Source organism: Sinocyclocheilus rhinocerous, unplaced genomic scaffold, assembly GCF_001515625.1.
Source record: "Sinocyclocheilus rhinocerous isolate Xijiao unplaced genomic scaffold, SAMN03320098_v1.1 scaffold1267, whole genome shotgun sequence".
NCBI lineage: Eukaryota > Metazoa > Chordata > Actinopteri > Cypriniformes > Cyprinidae > Sinocyclocheilus > Sinocyclocheilus rhinocerous.
In genome coordinates, this window is record NW_015661278.1 from 484,453 (window position 1) to 504,025 (window position 19,573).

Below are 19,573 nucleotides of genomic sequence, written 5' to 3' on the forward strand. Positions count from 1 at the left end.
ATATATAAATATATATATATATATATATATATATACACACACACACACACAAAATTCAGTATTTAAAGGTGCAAAGTAACAATCCTTTGTAACAATTATTTAATGAACAATGTGCATAAAAAATGTATGACAAAGCCATAAAATAGACAATTAATTACCATAATAATCATAATCGTCAATGTGCAAAAACAGACAATTAAACGCCATAATCACAATTATTTCTTAGACAATTCATCGTCAGCCAAATTTCATAATCGTGACAACCCTAATAACAGGGTTGCAAAAACAGCAGATTCAACTTAAAAACAACTGTCAGCCAATAGGGGTTAGCTAATTTTGCCTTAAACATTAGATTTTAGGTATTGATAAACTTATATTTCCTATAATTATTTTTTTTTTTTTACAATAACTTAATAGGATTGAATAGTTGAGCAAGTGCAGTCAAATAAAGAAAACAGAATAAGTGTTACGTGTTTTCACTCAGTGCCATAGATTCACTCACTAACTAACTAACTAACTAACTAAATACATACATGCACATGAGATTTGTAATAGTTAATAGTTTGATAATAGTTTGTGTTTTCACTCAGTGCCATAGATTCACTCACTAACTAACTAACTAACTAAATACATACATGCACATGAGATTTGTAATAGTTAATAGTTTGATAATAGTTTTAAGTAAAGGAAAATTAAAGAGTACCCTATATGTGGAAAGCAACACATATACTGTTCATAAACAAACATTTATTTAAAAAAAAAAGTGCTCATGAAGTTGAAAAGCATCAAATAGCTTTCATCCTTTTTCTAATAATGACTGCCCTCCCCTCCATCACCCTTGTAAGAAGTTTTATGGTTTGACAAAATGACTTCATTTATGGATCAATAAACCCTGTCCATTAGCTTCCATCCAATACAGATTCTCTGCGCTGCTGAGCTGTGATACTTTATGCTTTAAATTGGCTATATTCTACAATTTAATAACATTTGGGGGGAATTCACATAGAACGAATCGCGTCCATTGATAGTCTTGTTTTTCACACAATGTCTCTGTTTCTGAAGCACCCAATTCACTAAAAGAATAAACGCAAACATGGTCCAAAAAAAACAAAAAAACAACAACTGTATCTTTAATTTATTAAACAAACAAAAATTAATAATAATAACAATGGAACATAACGTAGGACTATAGAGGAAGGTTCAGAGATATTGTCTGTGCAGACAGTAGACCAGTCTAGTTACTATATAGTACACTGACCTCTTATTTCAAAAGATGAAAATGTGTTTTTTCATGTTATGACCCTCTCTTGAACAGCTTCATACATTTTCTTAGTGTTGTTAATAATTTAGTTTTGGAAAAAGTCAGAGCTGTGCACTGCGGGAGTCTGAGAAAATAAACAGAAATGTTTAATAGCAAATTGCTTCAAACAGGATCATTAACTCAAGAGTTCTGCATGAAACTGCTTTAGAAAAATGTTAATGGTGAGCATGAAATAAATTTCATTTTATTCACTTTGCACTTGCATGTTTTGAATGTTGCTTTAAACTTTAGAACAGCATTTACAGAACACATCCCAGCTGTCAATCATGCTCACCTGAGCCAATCGGCGCAGCAGCAGCTCGGCGGAGGGGCGGGTCCAGTCCAGGAATATTTCCGGCACTAGAGTGATGGTCATCTCCAGGACCCGTAACAGACTGACAGAGAGGTCAAAACAGGTCGCGCACACCTTTAACTGCCGCGTGTCCACGAAATTCCTCTCAGGCCGCTCAGCTGCCTGCTGGATCTGACAGGAAATAAATGAAGACATGAAGAGACACAATAAGAAGACACAGGGAGGTCAAAAGAGATATTATGAGACTACTCAGATGGGTCCAATGTTCCCTCTATTTTGCTGAGCAAAACTTTTCTCTATTGGGCAGACATTTCAGCCACCTGAGTAAAAACATTATTTATACAAGTACCTGTACAGCACACACACAAAAAAAGTGTGAAAATTTTAACTTAAATGTGCTATTTATATTTGATTTGACACTTGATGTAACTAAATGATGCACATTTTAAGTTATCTGAGACAACATTTTTTTGTTACCAAGAAAAACTATTAAACCTTTTTTTTAAATCTCAAGCAGAACAGTTTAATTTATTAAAATAAAATAAATATATCAAAAAATATGAAAAAATGAAGCAGATATTACTCATGAATTCCCTTTTTGAGGTCAGTTATTTATTAGGTTTATAATAAAATACATAAAAACAAACTGAAGCATTTAAACTGATAGAACAGAACAGAACAGAATAGAATAGAATTGAATTGCATTGAATAGAACACAAAGTGAAGCATTTAAACTGAGATCTGTAAGATAAATATTTTTTAAAAACATGAACGTGAATTCTTATATAGTTATCTAAGCATCCCTATAGTAGAGTTTGCACACCACTACACCTGTGTGTAACTGTAAATGTCTCTGAGTTTTGTCACTGTTCTGTGCCCATCATCTGCTATTTCCACCACTTAATCAAGCCACTCTTCTTTAAAACATGATGACGTTTTATTTCACGTCATTGCATTTGCGTTAGCTCTTTTTTTGTCAAATTAGTGTGCAGTTGAATAAAGTTGTTAATGGGGTGAATTGAGCACAAGGTAAACTACATTTGCATTTCCTGAAGGAAATACCAGTGCTTGCAAGGCAACAAAAGAATAGTGTTATGTTAGGCTTCAGCCTTTGGTTATTCATAAATTAAATGCAAACTGTGTCGTTTTTTGCACTACGAACATGAATGATACTTAAAATCATGTGGCTTACTGAAGAAAGGCATACTATCACTTCAAAGTTTACTTAATAGCAATTGCCTAACAACACCCTAGTAACCATCTAGTAAACCGAAGCAACCACCTAATGACACTCTAACAAGCATTAAACATCTTAGAAACTGCACCGCCAATCAACACACCAACAGCCAATTAGAACACCTTAGCAATGCCTTAGCAACCACCTAAAACACTCAAACAACTGCCTAGCAACACTCTAGAATCACCCTGGAACACCACCTATAAAGTCCTAACAACCACTTAGCCACCCAGAACATCCCAAAAAAATGCCTAACAACACCCTAGCAAACACTCAAAACACATTAGCAGCACACTAGCATTGTGGCGTTGATGTTTGCATGGGAAAGCTCCACTCCCATTTTCTTCAAAAGTTGCAGAAGTCTTGTTGTTAGGCACTTCTTATCGACACAATCAAACCAAAAAAATCTAATGAATATTTCAAAGGCTAACTTAAGTAACTTGAACTATGCACAGATTAATTTTACACTGAAAATGCATGATGGTAGGCTAATTCAGTTCAAATATCAAGTGGCAGTCATAAGCACATTGTCATTATGAATAATTTACAGGCTCTGATTGAGTCAAGCCCGGCTCACACTGTGCGATTTTGGCCAAGATTTGGTCGTCTGAGGCAAATTTAGAAAATTCTAAAAGATTCCTATAATCCTAGGCTAAAATCTGTAGTCTTTGATCGTTAGTTTGACATGTTCACCGACAGCCGATTAATGGCCGTTGCGATCAAATTTTACCTCAGACGAAATTCTGGCAGTGTCAGAAGATTTGGCGCACAGTCCTGCAGTGTGACTTCTCCTACGACGAACGTCAAACTGTCTTCGTTTTTCAAGACAAGCCATGATCAGAATTAATGCTAGATATTTGTTCTAACCGCATAAACTCCAGTGCTCTTGTCCTCCGCTCACAGAATTCATATGATACGTTGCCTTTGCTATGATAAACATCGGTTGCGCTGCTGTTTTCGTGTGGGTGTGTAGTGCTGCTTACACTATTCTTCTTAAATACGCCGGTATTGCCCCATTCATATACTTTTAATGATAGCCAACATTACAGCCCCACGTGCAATGCTGCTCGCAGTCGCTGAACGTGTATGGGTTGATAATGTAAAAACTCCGGACAAGTTTTCCTGCGCGCACCCAATTTTAACGCGTCTTGGCTGTCGTACAGTCTGACATTAATGACAACTGAGATCCCACAGTGTGACATTATCATCATGTTCGTACAGTCTGACAAGTACAGTCCTAAAGGACTTTTAAAAAAAATCGCACAGTGTGAGCCCGGCTTTAGTGGAAAGTTACAGTACTGCAAGGCTAATAAGTGGGGCGGAGAAAACAATTGCCTACAGATTTAAACAAGTAGTATTTTGAAGTATTGCATCAGAAATGAGTGACGGAAACACCAAATTTGGAAAGAAAAAAAAAATCTTTAATTCGCAAAAAAGTTTACGCTCGCTTGAGGTGGTTTTGAATTGTGCGAAAAAGGGTTAATGTGAATAATGGGAGATGGAAACGCATTTTACGAATAAATTTCTCCATGCGCATCAAAAAAAGTAATGTGACTTTGTGCTATGGGACGGCATAACCTGAGTAACCAGCAGACTGATCTCGTTGCACAGCATCTGAAATATTGTTATGGTCATTCTTAAATGCCCAAGCAAAGTCTGTCATCAAAGTATTTCTGTATAAAGGTCTCCCAGAACTGTCTTACATGACTGCGTTCCCAAACAGCAGCATTCACCTCCGAAAACAATGGCCACATTTATTGTGTTCCGTCTGCTTGCTCTGAGGCGCAAGTAATTTATTATATATGAAAATTATTATATTTAGTGGCTTTTTCAACTTTTCTTAGTGATATTTTGTGCCAGTTGATAAGGAAGTGACGATTTTGTTCTCTTTGACTCGTTGGATGGAAACGGTGCTTCTTCGAACAGGTTTTATGCGATATTCCAATTTTGCGCACAAGTTAAATTTGCAACTTTGGATGGAAACCCGGCTATTGATTGCTCTGTTTGTTTTAGTGTGTTGGCACTTCAGCTTCTGCCTGAGTTTGAGGTGGGACTTTCTGTTGGTCTGACACATTAGAAGGTCTGTGGTGGGAAGGCAAAACTTTCTTACCTCCTGTATCATGCCGATGAATTCGGAGAAGGCCCAGTTGAGCTGGTTTAAGACGCTATTAAGGAAACTGGCAGCCATGTCTTTGTCTTGACAAAGGAGTTCAGCCATGTGTCTCTGCAGCAGAAGTGATGGACAGGGCTCTGTAGCAAGAGAAAAGCTCATTAATTCAGTATGTCTATCAATATATATTTTTTTAAATCACAAGTATAACAATAATCACAAAAGCAAACTTCTCAAATAATTTAGATCACGTCTTTCTGTCTGTGAATAATATCACATGTGGACCAGTCAACGTACCCACAGTGATCAAACCAACCTTTTTTTCTATAGTTTAGGATATACAGTGCTCTAAGTGTGATTCTTGGTAAGGTATAAAACCTCACTAACATCGCATCATGTGGCAGGGTGAGCAAAGACAGATAAAGAGGCCTGAAGAGGCACTTATTTGAAATGATTTTCAAATATTAAAAAAGGTGGAATCAAGTGTCCACAGGAGAATGAGGATGAACTGAAAGGACATTTTAATAACTGGACTGTGAAGGTCTGGAGGTGTTAATAAAGGTTCAGGCACGGGGAGGGCCCAGTGGTCTTCAGACTCTGCCCTTCAAGTCTGGAATTCGAAAGTTGGTGGCTTTCGTACATCCTCAGAAAAAACTGTGCTCGTCACTGGGGCAGGACCCTCAAAGGTACTCCTTTGTACCTTATATATGCACCCATAAATAAGGTACAGGCACAAGGTGTACCTGAAGCTTCTACCCCAGTGACAAGGTATTTCAGGTACAAGGTAACATTTTTGCACATTTCTTCTGACAGTGTGACAACTTGGCTTCCCCCGGGGCCACAGCAAAGTGAGCTGGTCAGTCGGCTGCAAAATGTGCTTCTGTCCCAGAGACTTGGAGTGGCAACTCTACCTCTTGTAGTGTGGGATTCCCTGCCTACTTCCTTCTTGAACCTATTGGGACACTCTCATGCACCATTGAGACCGGTCTCTTGAGGAGAGGAGTGGGTAAGGCAACTCTACTTTTGGTGCCATGGGATTCCCGACCTGCTCCTTTCCAGGACCTACGGGGAAACCATTGTGCATGCACTGGGAAGAGACTGGACTCTCGTTGAGAGGCATGCTCTGCATTTAAAGGCAGTAGTGACGAGGCAGTACTAACGTCAGGCATGCCTCATCACAGGGATCGTGATTGTGCTTTTCTCTGAGGAGAGGCGATCGAAGAGTCGTGGCAGCGTTGATGTGAGTGAAGACAGTCGTTCCATCACAATCAGTATTACACAAGGATTGTCCGTCTAGCCATAACATAACCTTTGGATCCCATAAGAATACCTAAAAACCAAGTTTCCATGAAGAATCCATCTTTTTTTATTTAACCCACAACCCTAATTACTCAATAATGAGACGAATGATAAATACCAGACTGGCAGTGACGTATGAGAGGGGAAACAATCAAATCTGAACATTGCATACGAACAGAATGACGACACCAAATAACAAAACAGAGGGCTGATGGGAAACCTAGCCGTTCTATTACTGCTATCTGACCGCGTCTAGAGAACACAGAAAGGGCACTCTCTCTCATTATATGCACACAAAGAGGACACTGGGTAATTTAATACCTTATCTGGAAAAGCACAGCGATCGCAAACACGCTAAAAGCCTTGGAGCACAGTGTTAAAAGCAAGAGCAAGCAATGGCAATAAAGCTCTAAATAAAGCTAATCATTAGACACTGAGGAACATGTCTCTGATAGAGATGCAACCTTTATGTTTAATTAGATCGAGTCTGTGTAAGTGGCAGCTTGGAAAATAAGGGTCAGGGGGCAATAAGGGAGGAATAAACATAGAATGAAAGGCCATAAGAGAGACCAGGTAATAGGCAGCTATGGCACGATGCGCATGTTTCAGAACTCCAGGCGTCGAGAGGCAAACAATCACTCTTTTACTGCAGAGTCGATTCAATTTTAAATTGCTTTAAGATAGGATCCGATAAACAAAATGGATAGAAACACCTTTAAAAGATTAATTCACCTTCATGTCAATCTAAACCCGCACTGCTTTTTTTCTTCCAAGAAACAAAAGAGGATACATTTTGCAGAATGTGCTGGTCACTCTTTTTCATGCAATAACAATTGTGGATTGGAGCTTTCAGGCTTCAAAAAAAGATAATGAACCACCATAAAAGTAGTCGACTTGTGTGCTATAAGCCTTCTGAAATTATAGCTTTGGGTAAGGAACATGCTGAAGTTTAGGTCAGTAAGCGCGTGTTTACCGTGTGTTGCGTTTTCATGTGTGATTTCAGTAACTTACAGTGACAGAGAAATGAGCTATGTGTCATCTGAAGTTGAAGTTTTAGATCCAGTCTCCACCGGAGCCGCTCACGTCAGTTTTGTGTTCTGCACGCGACTCAAATACTCCGCTCTCCACCCAAATATAAAATCTGCTGTCGGTTAATGAAGGTTTGACAGATGAACTTGCGCCTCGATTGGACTCTTGTCGTGTCAGAAAGTGATAAGACCTTCAGTTTTATGGATGTCGCCATCTTTGATTTTACTTTGGTCAGTGTCGCTATGGCAACTGGTAAGGAATACGGGCTTGACTCCTGTTGCACATTCATACAGACAGTATTCGAGACGCTACTGTAAGCTGCTGTGTGAACGGGACATTTCGTGACTCACACCTGTTAGTAAATGCAGTAGTCAATCCCAAAAACTGACAGTGTGAACGTAGCTTAACAGTCTTCCCACCAGGGAACAACTCCAACCAGATCGAGTCAACTAGTTACCCATGTTATTTTGGTGGAAACAGTACCATGGTAAATTTTTTTAGGACTTCTAAAGTATTACCAGTGTATTTTTTAACCAAGTATAAAATGTTGATTCTGATAAATATTTGAATTTGCACTGCATCCAGCATTTTGAGCAGCATAATTAACTAATAATTTAGAGAAGGACACAGAGGTGACACATTAATCACATGGTAATTAGCACAATTACTGAGGGGAAAAAAACAAACGACTGGTGAGGATAAGACATGACTAGAAGGGACTAAGGGAGCAACCTTTTGCAAACTGAATATTTAAAAATGGTAAATGGCTATGTGGACACAATCCTAAACGCTAATCAGTCTGTTGTGAATCTGCTTTACGTTCACTTCAATCAGTCAGAGCAGACCAGCACTTAGGATAGTGTTTAATAAGGGTCAACCAAAGGTGAAAACTACCAAATGGGAACGAAACTTACTTTGAAAACTAGCAATTGACAAATCCCCTGGACGTCATGCAAATGAAAGTGGAAAAAAGATAGAATTAGCATTGAGACAGGACTCATCGGACCAGGGAAGGAATTCATGCATCATGTACAAGGCAAGCTGAAGTGTCAAGACAAGAGTCCCTTCAAAAAGTGACAACTTTACAATTTATTCCCCTCAGCTAAGCATTGGCCTTCTGATTAAGCGCTACTAGCCTCTCTTCTTGTATGCAAATTGACACTTTTGACAATCCAATCAATTCCTGATAGATAAAATTGCATCCCAGAGTGCATGCTACTTATTGAACATCCTGTTTCCCTCTGAATTACATCACATTATAGAAGTAAAATCGGAATGTTTCATATTGACCATGAAAAGGAACCTAAGTTTGCAAGACATCATGTTTTTACCATCCAGAATTACCGCTTCCTGAGGGAACTGCCAATATACTGAGCTGATCATTTTATGTATTCAAAAAAAAAAATAAAAAAATTTGGCTGGCAGTGAACTGAATGATTAAATTCTGACTATACTGCTTTAAAGTAAATTGATAAGGGGAAATATCTCTGGTCGATGAAACAGATGGTTTGACTTAATGGATGGTCTCTTAAAAAGTATTGATCTCACAGGCTGCTGAAAGAAATAACGGACGAGTGAACAGTCACGTTCTCGCCGAGACTGTGTGTGCGTATGAAGCTGCCCAAGTTTGACTTTAATGTGTCAGAAGCAAAGAGACTTTTTACAGTCGCACAGAAGAACGGCATGATGTCAAAGCCGCTCTAGTAAAACAGCATCTGTACTCAGTGTTCCACATTATTGATCTAAAGTTCCTAATGACGTCAGTGGGGATGTAGATTCCAGGGTCAGGAATAAAGAACAAACATCATTTGATTTCTGGTGGATGCTCACTCAGTTTTATATACAGCTTCTGTAAATAATCTGTTGAAATGGTATTCTATGAATCTGAGTGCAACTCTGTTACAGAATGACTTTCCCGCCATTAAAAATGGAACATTCCATAATTATGATTCCCAGACAGAAATGACATCATTTGGACCCTTACAGCACAACAGGAAGTAAACAATGTTAATATCATTAGAGTGTTGACTGCATTCATGAAGCTCAATTATTCAACCCTGCTACCAACATTATTATAAGAAGATATATATTTTGTTTCTTTAATTTATGGAACTATACGTATATAAACTATGGAAATATAAAATATAAGTTTATCAATAACTACAAACCAATATTTGGCCGCAGACTATCTAGCTTCTACTGAGAGATGCTTTATTTATGCTAAATCTGCAACCCTGTAACCCATTTTTTTTTTATTTAATAAATGTTATTTATTTAAAAATGTATTGCAAATAAATAAATACTGTTCCACCAAATTAGTATCAGGTTTGCAAAAGTTTACAGGTTATACTTGATATTTAAAAAATATTATAAATATTATGTAAATATTAAAAAAAGACTTTTATTAGTTCATTATGATTTTACACTAGTAAGTAACGGAAGTCTTGATAATAGTGACAAAAAATATGGTCGGTAAATTTATAAAATTAGTATACATAGCAATGAAATAAAAAATAAAACCAACTCTAAGACGCTGACAGCATTCAAGGGAATTTCTAAGAATAATACCAAGCAGAAAAACTTTTTAGTGAATATTATTACTGTTTATGAGGTGGTTATGATGATAAATGACTCTTGAGAGTCTGTGCTTTGACTGTTTATTGTAAATATAAATCTGTGTCTAGTGTGTTCTGGGTTTTGATTTGTAAAGCATTATGGGACATCAATAAAAGTGAGTTTAAACTGACAGACTCAAATAGATCCTGTCAGAAAACACTTCTAAAGCCCCGTTCACACCAAGAACGATAAATATAAAGATAACTATAAAGATAACGATATTAGCGTCCACACCAGCGAACTATATCGTCTGTTTATTCTAAGCGCACGCGCGTCTGCCGCTTTAAATTCTCCAGCTCGTTACAGCAGGATGGATTCTGATTGGCTGTCAATTTTTTATCGTTCATCAGCTGGAAAAAAATAGCTCTGAAAGTGATTCCAACGATATCGTTTCACTTTGTCTTTATCGTTATAGTTGTGGTGTGGACTCTGCTATTGTTTAATATTGAGAACGATTTTTAGAACTATATCTTTATCGTTATCTTTATAGTTATCGTCCTTGGTGTGAACGGGCCTTAACGCCTTTTTTTTTTTTGTCTATTCAATGCTTTTATCATGGTTCAGTGTGATGCTTGGAATGATCTTCATTACTAATATATGCTATCTACCATAATATAATTAATTTCATTGCATTTTAATCTATCGACAGCCCTAATTCTATTACAATTATTTAATTTTTATAAAACATTTTAATAAAATTAAAACATTACCAAATTATATAACAAATATAAAGTCAATAGGAGAACAGAAAGTACTGAAAAGTAAAGAAAAAGTTTTCAGAAAACAAACTAAAGCTTGAAGATGGGCTGAAAATAAAGATAGAGGAGGACAGAAGAGTCACTCACTTTGCAGGCTGGGCAGGTTTGCGTCCTCTGGTTTGGTCTTCAGCAGATGAGGCAGACGTGTGTACCTGTAGCCAAAGCCACAACCCTGTTGACAGGAGGAATACAATATAAGACCACATACAGACTGCAAAGCCATGTGAGTGACAACCACATTTAAATTCATGCATTTTTAACCATAACAGCATGAACTAGTTGCTCAGTTTGGTCAGAAATAAATTAGTAAACTCATTTGTATTCTCTAGCTTTTGACAATGTTTTTTTTAGCTGTGTATGATATTTGTTGTTACTATTATTATTTATTTATTTTTATTTTACTATTATTATTTTTCATTTGCTTTTATATAATTTTTTCTCTTATCTTTCTCTGTACAGCACTTTGGTTCCAGTCGTGGTGTTGAAAGTGCTTTATAAATAAAGTTTGAGATGAGTTGAGAAATAAATTAGTAGTAGAACGCAATTGTCACTCGCATTAAATAACCCAAGACTACATTAACCCAAGGTTTAAAATGAGGGGTTAGCAATAAAAAGTGTGAACATAGGAAGTTTAAACTAGGAAGAAAAGTGGTAAACGTATTTAGCTGCATTTTGTGTGTGTGTGGCCTAAAAGAACTGTGGAAACAAATCAGTCTTTTTTGACCAATGATCTGTGAAATATTAACGTTAGTCAGCTCAAAGAGAAGATAAAAAAGAAAGGAGTGAGTGGAAAGGGTGGGGAGGGGATTGTGTAAGACAGTATAAGAAATGCAGCTTACCCTCCAAAGACGAACCAGGATCCAGTTGGTTTGAGCCCAAGGTCTCTGTTCATATGGAGCCAGTAAGTTCCTCATCATAGCCATCCGCCTGGGAGATATTACATCATAAATAATTATACAAATAAAAGAAGAAAAAAAAAACAGAAACCATGCACTAAGACAAATAAAATATCGAACCAAAGAAATAAGACATTATATATGAAAATTACGTTGTCTGATGCACATTGCAGACAAAAACAGTAGGATATTTATAAAAAATGACAAGCTCCATTCTAATTGGCTGATTTTATCCAATTTTCACAAACCAGGTTGACCAGGTGTTTCATAATTGGGCATAATTTATGAGTTACCAAATTGCTATAATGAATGTTTCAAAACAAACAAAAAAACAAAACACTAAACAAAACCATCAAAAACTCAACAAAAAACTAAACTAAGCAAAACGAAACCATCAAAAACATAAAACAAAAGCCATCAAAAATAAAACCAAAAACAAAATTAAATCATAAAAACAACACAACAAAACCATCAAAAACAAAACTAAGCAAAACTTAAAGGTGGGGTAAGTGATTTCTGGTAGCCAATGTTGATATTTCAAATCACCAAACCAAACACGCCCCTACCCCAAAAGGGTCTCGCCCCTATTTTGATAGCTCCAACGATTTTGATAGCTCCCAGGCAACGATTAGTTCTCTGAAACAAAGTGAAACCAATGTTATACCGTGTATACACCGGACGCGAGCGGTGCAACAAAGTACTACAGAACTCATTATAATCAGTGATGCTGTCTACACTGGATGTGGCGCGGCGCGACACGACAAATCTCCGACAGAAAACTGCTGCTGTGTTCAATTCATGGCGTATTGACACAAATTTCAAATGATTTTCAATGGTCGCTTTGTCGCGTCCAGCGTAGACAGACTTTAGCTGTTGCGGCACGGTGTCCGGTGTAGACACGGTGTTACTCATCTATCGAGAAGAAACAAAGCAACCTCGGCGTCCAATCGCAGGCCTTCCACTCCTTGAGTTCTCTCCAGCGCTGGAAAGCTGATCCGATATTTACACGGGTCCTACTTCTTGCCTTAAGCCTTCTTTTGTTCCGCAGACGTTTTCCTCTTTTGTTTTTTATCCGCCATCTCTATCTTACTGTCGCTCGGCTAAAATGTCCATCCTGTGCAATGAGCGCGGGTCAACCGAGGACTTGAATGAAGGGCTATCTGGCGAAACGTAAGTTTATTTGATAACAAATAAATCGCAATGGATTATGTATAGGTGGATTATGGTTTCTGCGCTGATGACAACTCGTTTATTTTCCTGCTTTATATCTTTAAGACTTAAATCCTGGTATGCACGTCACTGCCTGTTACTGTATTTGGGTGCTTAGTTGCAAAACTTAATTGTAAACTTTTCAGATCATGATTATGATGTTTTTAACTGACTGAAGTTATGATTACTGACTTTATATATTTGAATGTGTATTTTCATCCTGGCCCGGGACGATAGACTTGATATCATTACGTCATCGCGAATGACGTCATTACGTTAGGGCGTAAAAGAACAGATGAACCGTTTTTTTTGAACCGGTTCATTGAAACGAACTGTCCGAAAGAACCGGTTCGCGGAAAAGAACCGGACTTCCCATCACTACTCTGACTGAGCGCTTCAGAGTTTCACTCTCCGTCAAGCGATCTGTGCTGTTTCGAATGACGTCATTACGTTACGGCGTAAAAGAACCGATGAACCGTTTTTTTTAACCAGTTCATTGAAACGAACTGTCCGAAAGAACCGGTTCGCGGAAAAGAACCGGACTTCCCATCACTACTCCGCATCATGAGTAGACACGCCCCTTACAGCTGATTGGCTACAAGTTTGTTTTGGTACTCGGCCCGACTCAGTTTTCTAAAGCGTTTTTGAAAAAATGCATACCCCACCTTTAACCATCAATAACAAAACAAAATACAAATCTTAACTATCAAAAACATAACCTAAATCGCAAATGTGCATAAAGTTTGTTTCTGGTCTAAGGTGACATGAAAACAAGTAATGCAGTAACAAAAAGCATTAATTAATCACTGCATTTTGATGCAAACTCAGGCTTAAGCACTTACTGATCTTCTGGGATCTTCTCGACGGCACGCAGGGATTGTGGGTAACACACGTAACTGGCTAAAGCCTGCATCAGTGAGTCTTTGATATCTGTGGATGAAAATAAAGTAGAAAAGAAAACATTGTACAATGCTTTTTATGATTCAATTAATTCTTGTTAAATAAAATCCCCTCTCTGCATGTCCTGGTTTACTCTGAAATATGTTAAGCAAATAAAGCAGGCTGCAAATTGCAATTCACATCGTCTTTAAAAAGGTCTTCTTTTTTGCATTTGCATGCACGATTGTTGTATTTATTAGTGCTCATTTACATTTTTTTTCCTATGAAACAAGATGCTTCAATGATTTTCTAACACCTCAGTCTCAGTCTTTGTTAAGAAAGAAGTCCTTGATCAAAACAAAATAGTGAAGAAAAAAAAAACACTAGAATTGCCAACAAAAGAAGAGCTATTCAGATATAAAAAGCTAGCTGAAATGTAAAACTAATCCATATTAAAAACAGACTGTGCAACAACCGCTGTTAAAATTGATGTATTCGGTAACAGAGCCCACTGAAAACAAGATAAATATGCAAAAAAAATCTAAATACATCAGTGCGAACATAATGAAAAGGCTGCTTATGAAATGAAATTTAAACAAATGGGTCGTGTCTAATAACATCTGTTCATCTGCAGAGCACATCGCTCATGATTCAGGAGTCGAGAGTATTTCATAGCCCTAACCTTAAACAGGATTAAGAAAATGCTGCGGCTACAACTCATCACGCAAATGACTTTGTGTTGCCTGAGAGCAGAGAGAATAAGCTTTTAATCATACCTTTACGTGAGAAATGAAGTGAAGTGATTAACGGTACAAGCCAACGGCTATATTAGGTTAAAGAATTCCCATTAAAATGGCCAACGAATTGATTATTGTACGGATTTTTGGGCTGCTCGCTTTTATCTTGTCTTTTCCTGCAGTTAATGGGAACAGAATATTAACTGGATGGATGGATGGATGGATGGATGGATGGATGGATGCATGGATGGATGGATGGATGGATGGATGCATGGAAAAATAAACAGACTGTCAGATGGATGGATGATGGAAAAATAAACAGACTGTCAGATGGATGGATGGATGGATGGATGGATGGATGGATGCATGCATGGATGGAAAAATAAACAGACTGTCAGATGGATGGATGGATGGAAAAAATAAACAGACTGTCAGATGGATGGATGGAAAAATAAACAGACTGTAAGATGGATGGATGATGGAAAAATAAACAGATTGTCAGATGGATGGATGGAAAAAATAAACAGACTGTCAGATGGATGGATGGATAGATGGAAAAAATAAACAGACTGTCAACTGTCAGATGGATGAATGGATGGATGGACAGACAGACAGATGGAAAAATAGACTGTTGTAAGGACAGACGGTTGGATGATGGATGGAAGGATGGACAAACTAATAGACCGCCGGACAGACAGATGGACAGGATTATGAATTTATAGGTTTATATTTACAAATTAGTCAAAGCAAATGAAGAGTTATAGTGGTCTTACCGGTGCCAACGATGCGCGGATCAGCGAAGTGTTTGGCGAGAATGGCTGCGAGCTGAGTGAGTGTTTCCTCATAACCTGAGAGGGACAAACATCGCACAACAGCATGAGTCTGACACAAACTACTGCTCTAGAAAGATTAAGGTTCACAAACACTAGAAGCTGCTGTGACCAGTAATAATTGAGAGAGACCTGGAAGTTCTTCCATGCAGTTGGAGGGGCTGAAGTAGTTTTTGAGGGCGCTGTAGCTGTTCATGGCCACGTTGAGGTAGAATTCGGGCATGAATGCGAACAGGGAGTCTGTGCTGTCCGAATGCTCGATGGTGCGGATACACACCCTCAGGAGCCAGTACACGTCCAGCATCTTCTCCTGCATTCACACACATTATGAGAATAAAGCAGGATATACCCATGCTTCCATCTGAACTTTTGCTGAGATCCAGAAATTGCAAACAACGCCTTGAAATGCACTTCGTATTTTAGTTTTACACAACTAAAGCTCCATCTCTCTGAACATTAGAATTAAACCTTTTGCTTCTGTATCTTTAGGGACTTTTATTTCCAAATGACCTCTGTTATGACCGGCTAACCTCTTTGCCTGTAAAGCATGTCTATTATAAGTTGCTGAATACTAAATAGTCATTAACAATTTCTGAAAAATAATTAATTATCATTAATTACAAATCATTTATCATTATTTTATATTTCAGAATTTTTTTTCAGAAAAACAAATAAATATGACCCCTTAAAGCTGATTATTTATTATTTGTCATATTTCTGCATTTAAAAATTAGTAAAAAAAATAAATAAATACATAAATAACTAAAACTGATTAACTGATATTGTTTTAATTATTGTTTTATATTTCGTTATATTTCTTATATTTCTAAATAAATATCACCTCTTTAAAAAATGATAATGATAAATTATCAAATTATCAAAATGATAATGACTAATCATTATTATTTTATATTTCTGGAAAAAAGCTATTTGTTCAGTCTAGTCAACGAATCAATCAATAAACAAATAAATATGTATAAAAATATGTATAAATAAATATTATTATTTTATATTTATACAAATTCTGTAGCTTACTCCATAAATAAATAAATAAATACATACATACATACATACATACATAATTATTGTTTTATATGTCTGCCATTTTTGCAGCTTTGTAAATAAAATAAATATCATATGACCCTTTTAAAATAGATTGATTTTATTGATTTATATTAATGCAATTTTGCAGCTTAATAAAAGAGTGAATGGTTCCCATAAAACCCCTTTTAAGCAGAAAGTTCTGTGATGAATGCATTGATATTTACGGCAAGTTTACATACTACTTCCTGTTCCTAAATGCCCTTTTGAAAAGCCATTTAAAGGCTGAATTTAAAGGGATAGTTCACCCAAAAATTAAAATTACCCCCTGATTTACTCACCCTCAAGCCATCCTACGTGTATATGACTTTCTTCTTTCAGAGGAATACAATCAGAGTTGTATTAAAAAATGTCCTGGCTCCTCCAAGCTTTATAATGGCAGTGAATGGGTGTTGAGACTTTGAAGCCCAAAAAAGTGCGCCTATCCATCATAAAAAGTGCTCCACAAGGCTCCGTGAATAAAGGCCTCCTGAAGCGAAGCGTTGCATTTGTGTAAGAAAAATATCCATATTTAAAACTTTATAAACCGTATCTCTTTATAAATCTCGAGCTTCCGCTGACTGTCATACGCGCGTTCACGAGAGAGCAGTGTTCCAGCGGATGACGTAGGACGCAGGCGTAGCATAAGATCTGGTGAGAATATGCTAGTTTCAGAACCATATTTTGTTTACAGCAAAGAAAACCAGTCTCCTCTTGGCTTATATCGAAATCCTCTGACATTTTTCTATACAAATCCTCATTTTGCATTTCTAATTCATGACCAGTGTTTTGTTTTGCTCTCTCCTCTGCACTTCCGCGTTCGTCACTTCTCACTGGAGCTTACGCTGCGCCTACGTCATCCGCCGGAATGAACGCGCGTACGACAGTTAGCGGAAGCTAGAGATTATGGTTGATAAAGTTTTAAATATGGATATTTTTCTTACACAAATGCATCAATTCGCTTCAGAAGGCCTTTGTTAACCCCTAGGAGCCGTGTGGAGCACGTTTTGTTATGGATTGGCGCAGTTTATTGGACTTCTACTGGACTATTGAAAATCACCCATTCACAGCCATTACAAAGATTGGAATAGCCAGGACATTTATTTATATAACTCCGATTGTATCTGAAAGAAGAAAGTCATATAGGATGGCTTGAAGGTGAGTAAATCATGGAGTAATTGTCATTTTTTGGTGAACTATCCCTTTAAATGTCTGGAGTTTAATGGGCACATCACAAATGCAAAGCACACTGGGTTCTTCAAAGTAGAATTATATCACTTGCTCTAGATACAAAAATGACACTGCTTAAAATTAGTGAGACAGTTGGTTCACCCTATGTTTCTGGCCAGTGCTGTCAGCAGTACCTTGGAGTAGATGGTGGCGTTGATCCAGGCCAACCTACGACTCAGGTGGTTCAGCTTTTCAGCAAACACTTTTTGGCTCTTCTGCAACTCTTCTAAAATATCCAGCCTCTGACGAAAAAAAATAAATCATATAAATACTAACTAAATAGAGAGCCTAATTTATACAGAAAAGTGGCATGTTTGTGCTTAAAAGAATAAGAATGACTTATGATAATAATGAATTTAAATAGAGCATAACACTTTGATATGTTGGTCTTACTCTGCTCGGGCATCGGGCGATCTTCTCTTCCGTGTCCTTTAGGGCGACAGCGTACTCGTGAACATCATCCGATACAACCACCATCTGCAGAAAACATGCAAACAGAAATACAAAGACAGCATCAGACTCTGCTTCACTGTGAGCACGTACAGAAAATTGCTCCTGTTCTCATATGGCGAAGCTAGAGATTATGGTTGATAAAGTTTTAAATATGGATATTTTTCTTACACAAATGCATCAATTCGCTTCAGAAGGCCTTTGTTAACCCCTAGGAGCCGTGTGGAGCACGTTTTGTTATGGATTGGCGCAGTTTATTGGACTTCTACTGGACTATTGAAAATCACCCATTCACAGCCATTACAAAGATTGGAATAGCCAGGACATTTATTTATATAACTCCGATTGTATCTGAAAGAAGAAAGTCATATAGGATGGCTTGAAGGTGAGTAAATCATGGAGTAATTGTCATTTTTTGGTGAACTATCCCTTTAAATGTCTGGAGTTTAATGGGCACATCACAAATGCAAAGCACACTGGGTTCTTCAAAGTAGAATTATATCACTTGCTCTAGATACAAAAATGACACTGCTTAAAATTAGTGAGACAGTTGGTTCACCCTATGTTTCTGGCCAGTGCTGTCAGCAGTACCTTGGAGTAGATGGTGGCGTTGATCCAGGCCAACCTACGACTCAGGTGGTTCAGCTTTTCAGCAAACACTTTTTGGCTCTTCTGCAACTCTTCTAAAATATCCAGCCTCTGACGAAAAAAAATAAATCATATAAATACTAACTAAATAGAGAGCCTAATTTATACAGAAAAGTGGCATGTTTGTGCTTAAAAGAATAAGAATGACTTATGATAATAATGAATTTAAATAGAGCATAACACTTTGATATGTTGGTCTTACTCTGCTCGGGCATCGGGCGATCTTCTCTTCCGTGTCCTTTAGGGCGACAGCGTACTCGTGAACATCATCCGATACAACCACCATCTGCAGAAAACATGCAAACAGAAATACAAAGACAGCATCAGACTCTGCTTCACTGTGAGCACGTACAGAAAATTGCTCCTGTTCTCATATGGCAACATAATCGCTAGCCATCCTGCTGGAGTTCGAAATAGCCACCAATTTTGGCCTTGTCCTGTGAGCAGAGACAAGGTTTCAGTGGGCAATACTGAAGAGAGCACAAGATCTCCTGATAGAGCCTAACAGGTCACTTTACCACCAGAAACATACAAAATGATGTTATGCAAGCAAGTATATGCAACCATATATGCAAATACTTTGCCCCATTTCAGTCTTAATCATTATTGTGGCTGTAATAAACTCCAATACTCAAGAGGGCGATACAGCTTCCTTCACGCTGACTTCAGATGTTTAATTTGCCTCATTTTTCAACAAGATTTTCTTCAAACCCTATGTAGTTGACAACAGTTGACCTAAAACAGAAAACTGACATCAAAAGTAGTTGTTGTCTGATGATGCTCATTAGTGGCAATCGCAAGAATGCACATAGATGTATTGTGTTAAGTTTTTTTAGTTTTTTTTAATTGAGCTTGTGTTGCTTGAAGCATTTGCATTTATATTTCATAGGAGTTTTAGGAGTTTTTATACATTCTTGTAGTTTTTATTAATATTTTGAATTCGTTTTTTAAA

At 37.3% G+C, this 19,573-nt stretch overlaps 1 protein-coding gene across 4 annotated transcripts in view; it reads right to left on the minus strand.

Annotated features, from left to right (window-relative positions):
• Positions 1-19,573, minus strand: part of LOC107726274 (E3 ubiquitin-protein ligase RNF123-like) — a 188,741-nt gene that overhangs the window by 107,641 nt on the left and 61,527 nt on the right. For 3 of the 4 annotated variants that reach the window (XM_016535806.1, XM_016535804.1, XM_016535805.1), the window contains exons 25-34: positions 18,824-18,907; positions 18,565-18,672; positions 15,346-15,523; positions 15,157-15,231; positions 13,610-13,697; positions 11,502-11,589; positions 10,750-10,834; positions 8,203-8,229; positions 4,961-5,100; positions 1,596-1,784 (exon numbers count right to left, since the gene is read on the minus strand). In XM_016535806.1, coding sequence (XP_016391292.1) covers positions 1,596-1,784; positions 4,961-5,100; positions 8,203-8,229; positions 10,750-10,834; positions 11,502-11,589; positions 13,610-13,697; positions 15,157-15,231; positions 15,346-15,523; positions 18,565-18,672; positions 18,824-18,907 — 1,062 coding nt within the window. The remainder of the gene's footprint in view (positions 1-1,595; positions 1,785-4,960; positions 5,101-8,202; positions 8,230-10,749; positions 10,835-11,501; positions 11,590-13,609; positions 13,698-15,156; positions 15,232-15,345; positions 15,524-18,564; positions 18,673-18,823; positions 18,908-19,573) is intronic. The other variant, XM_016535807.1, reaches the window with a different exon arrangement.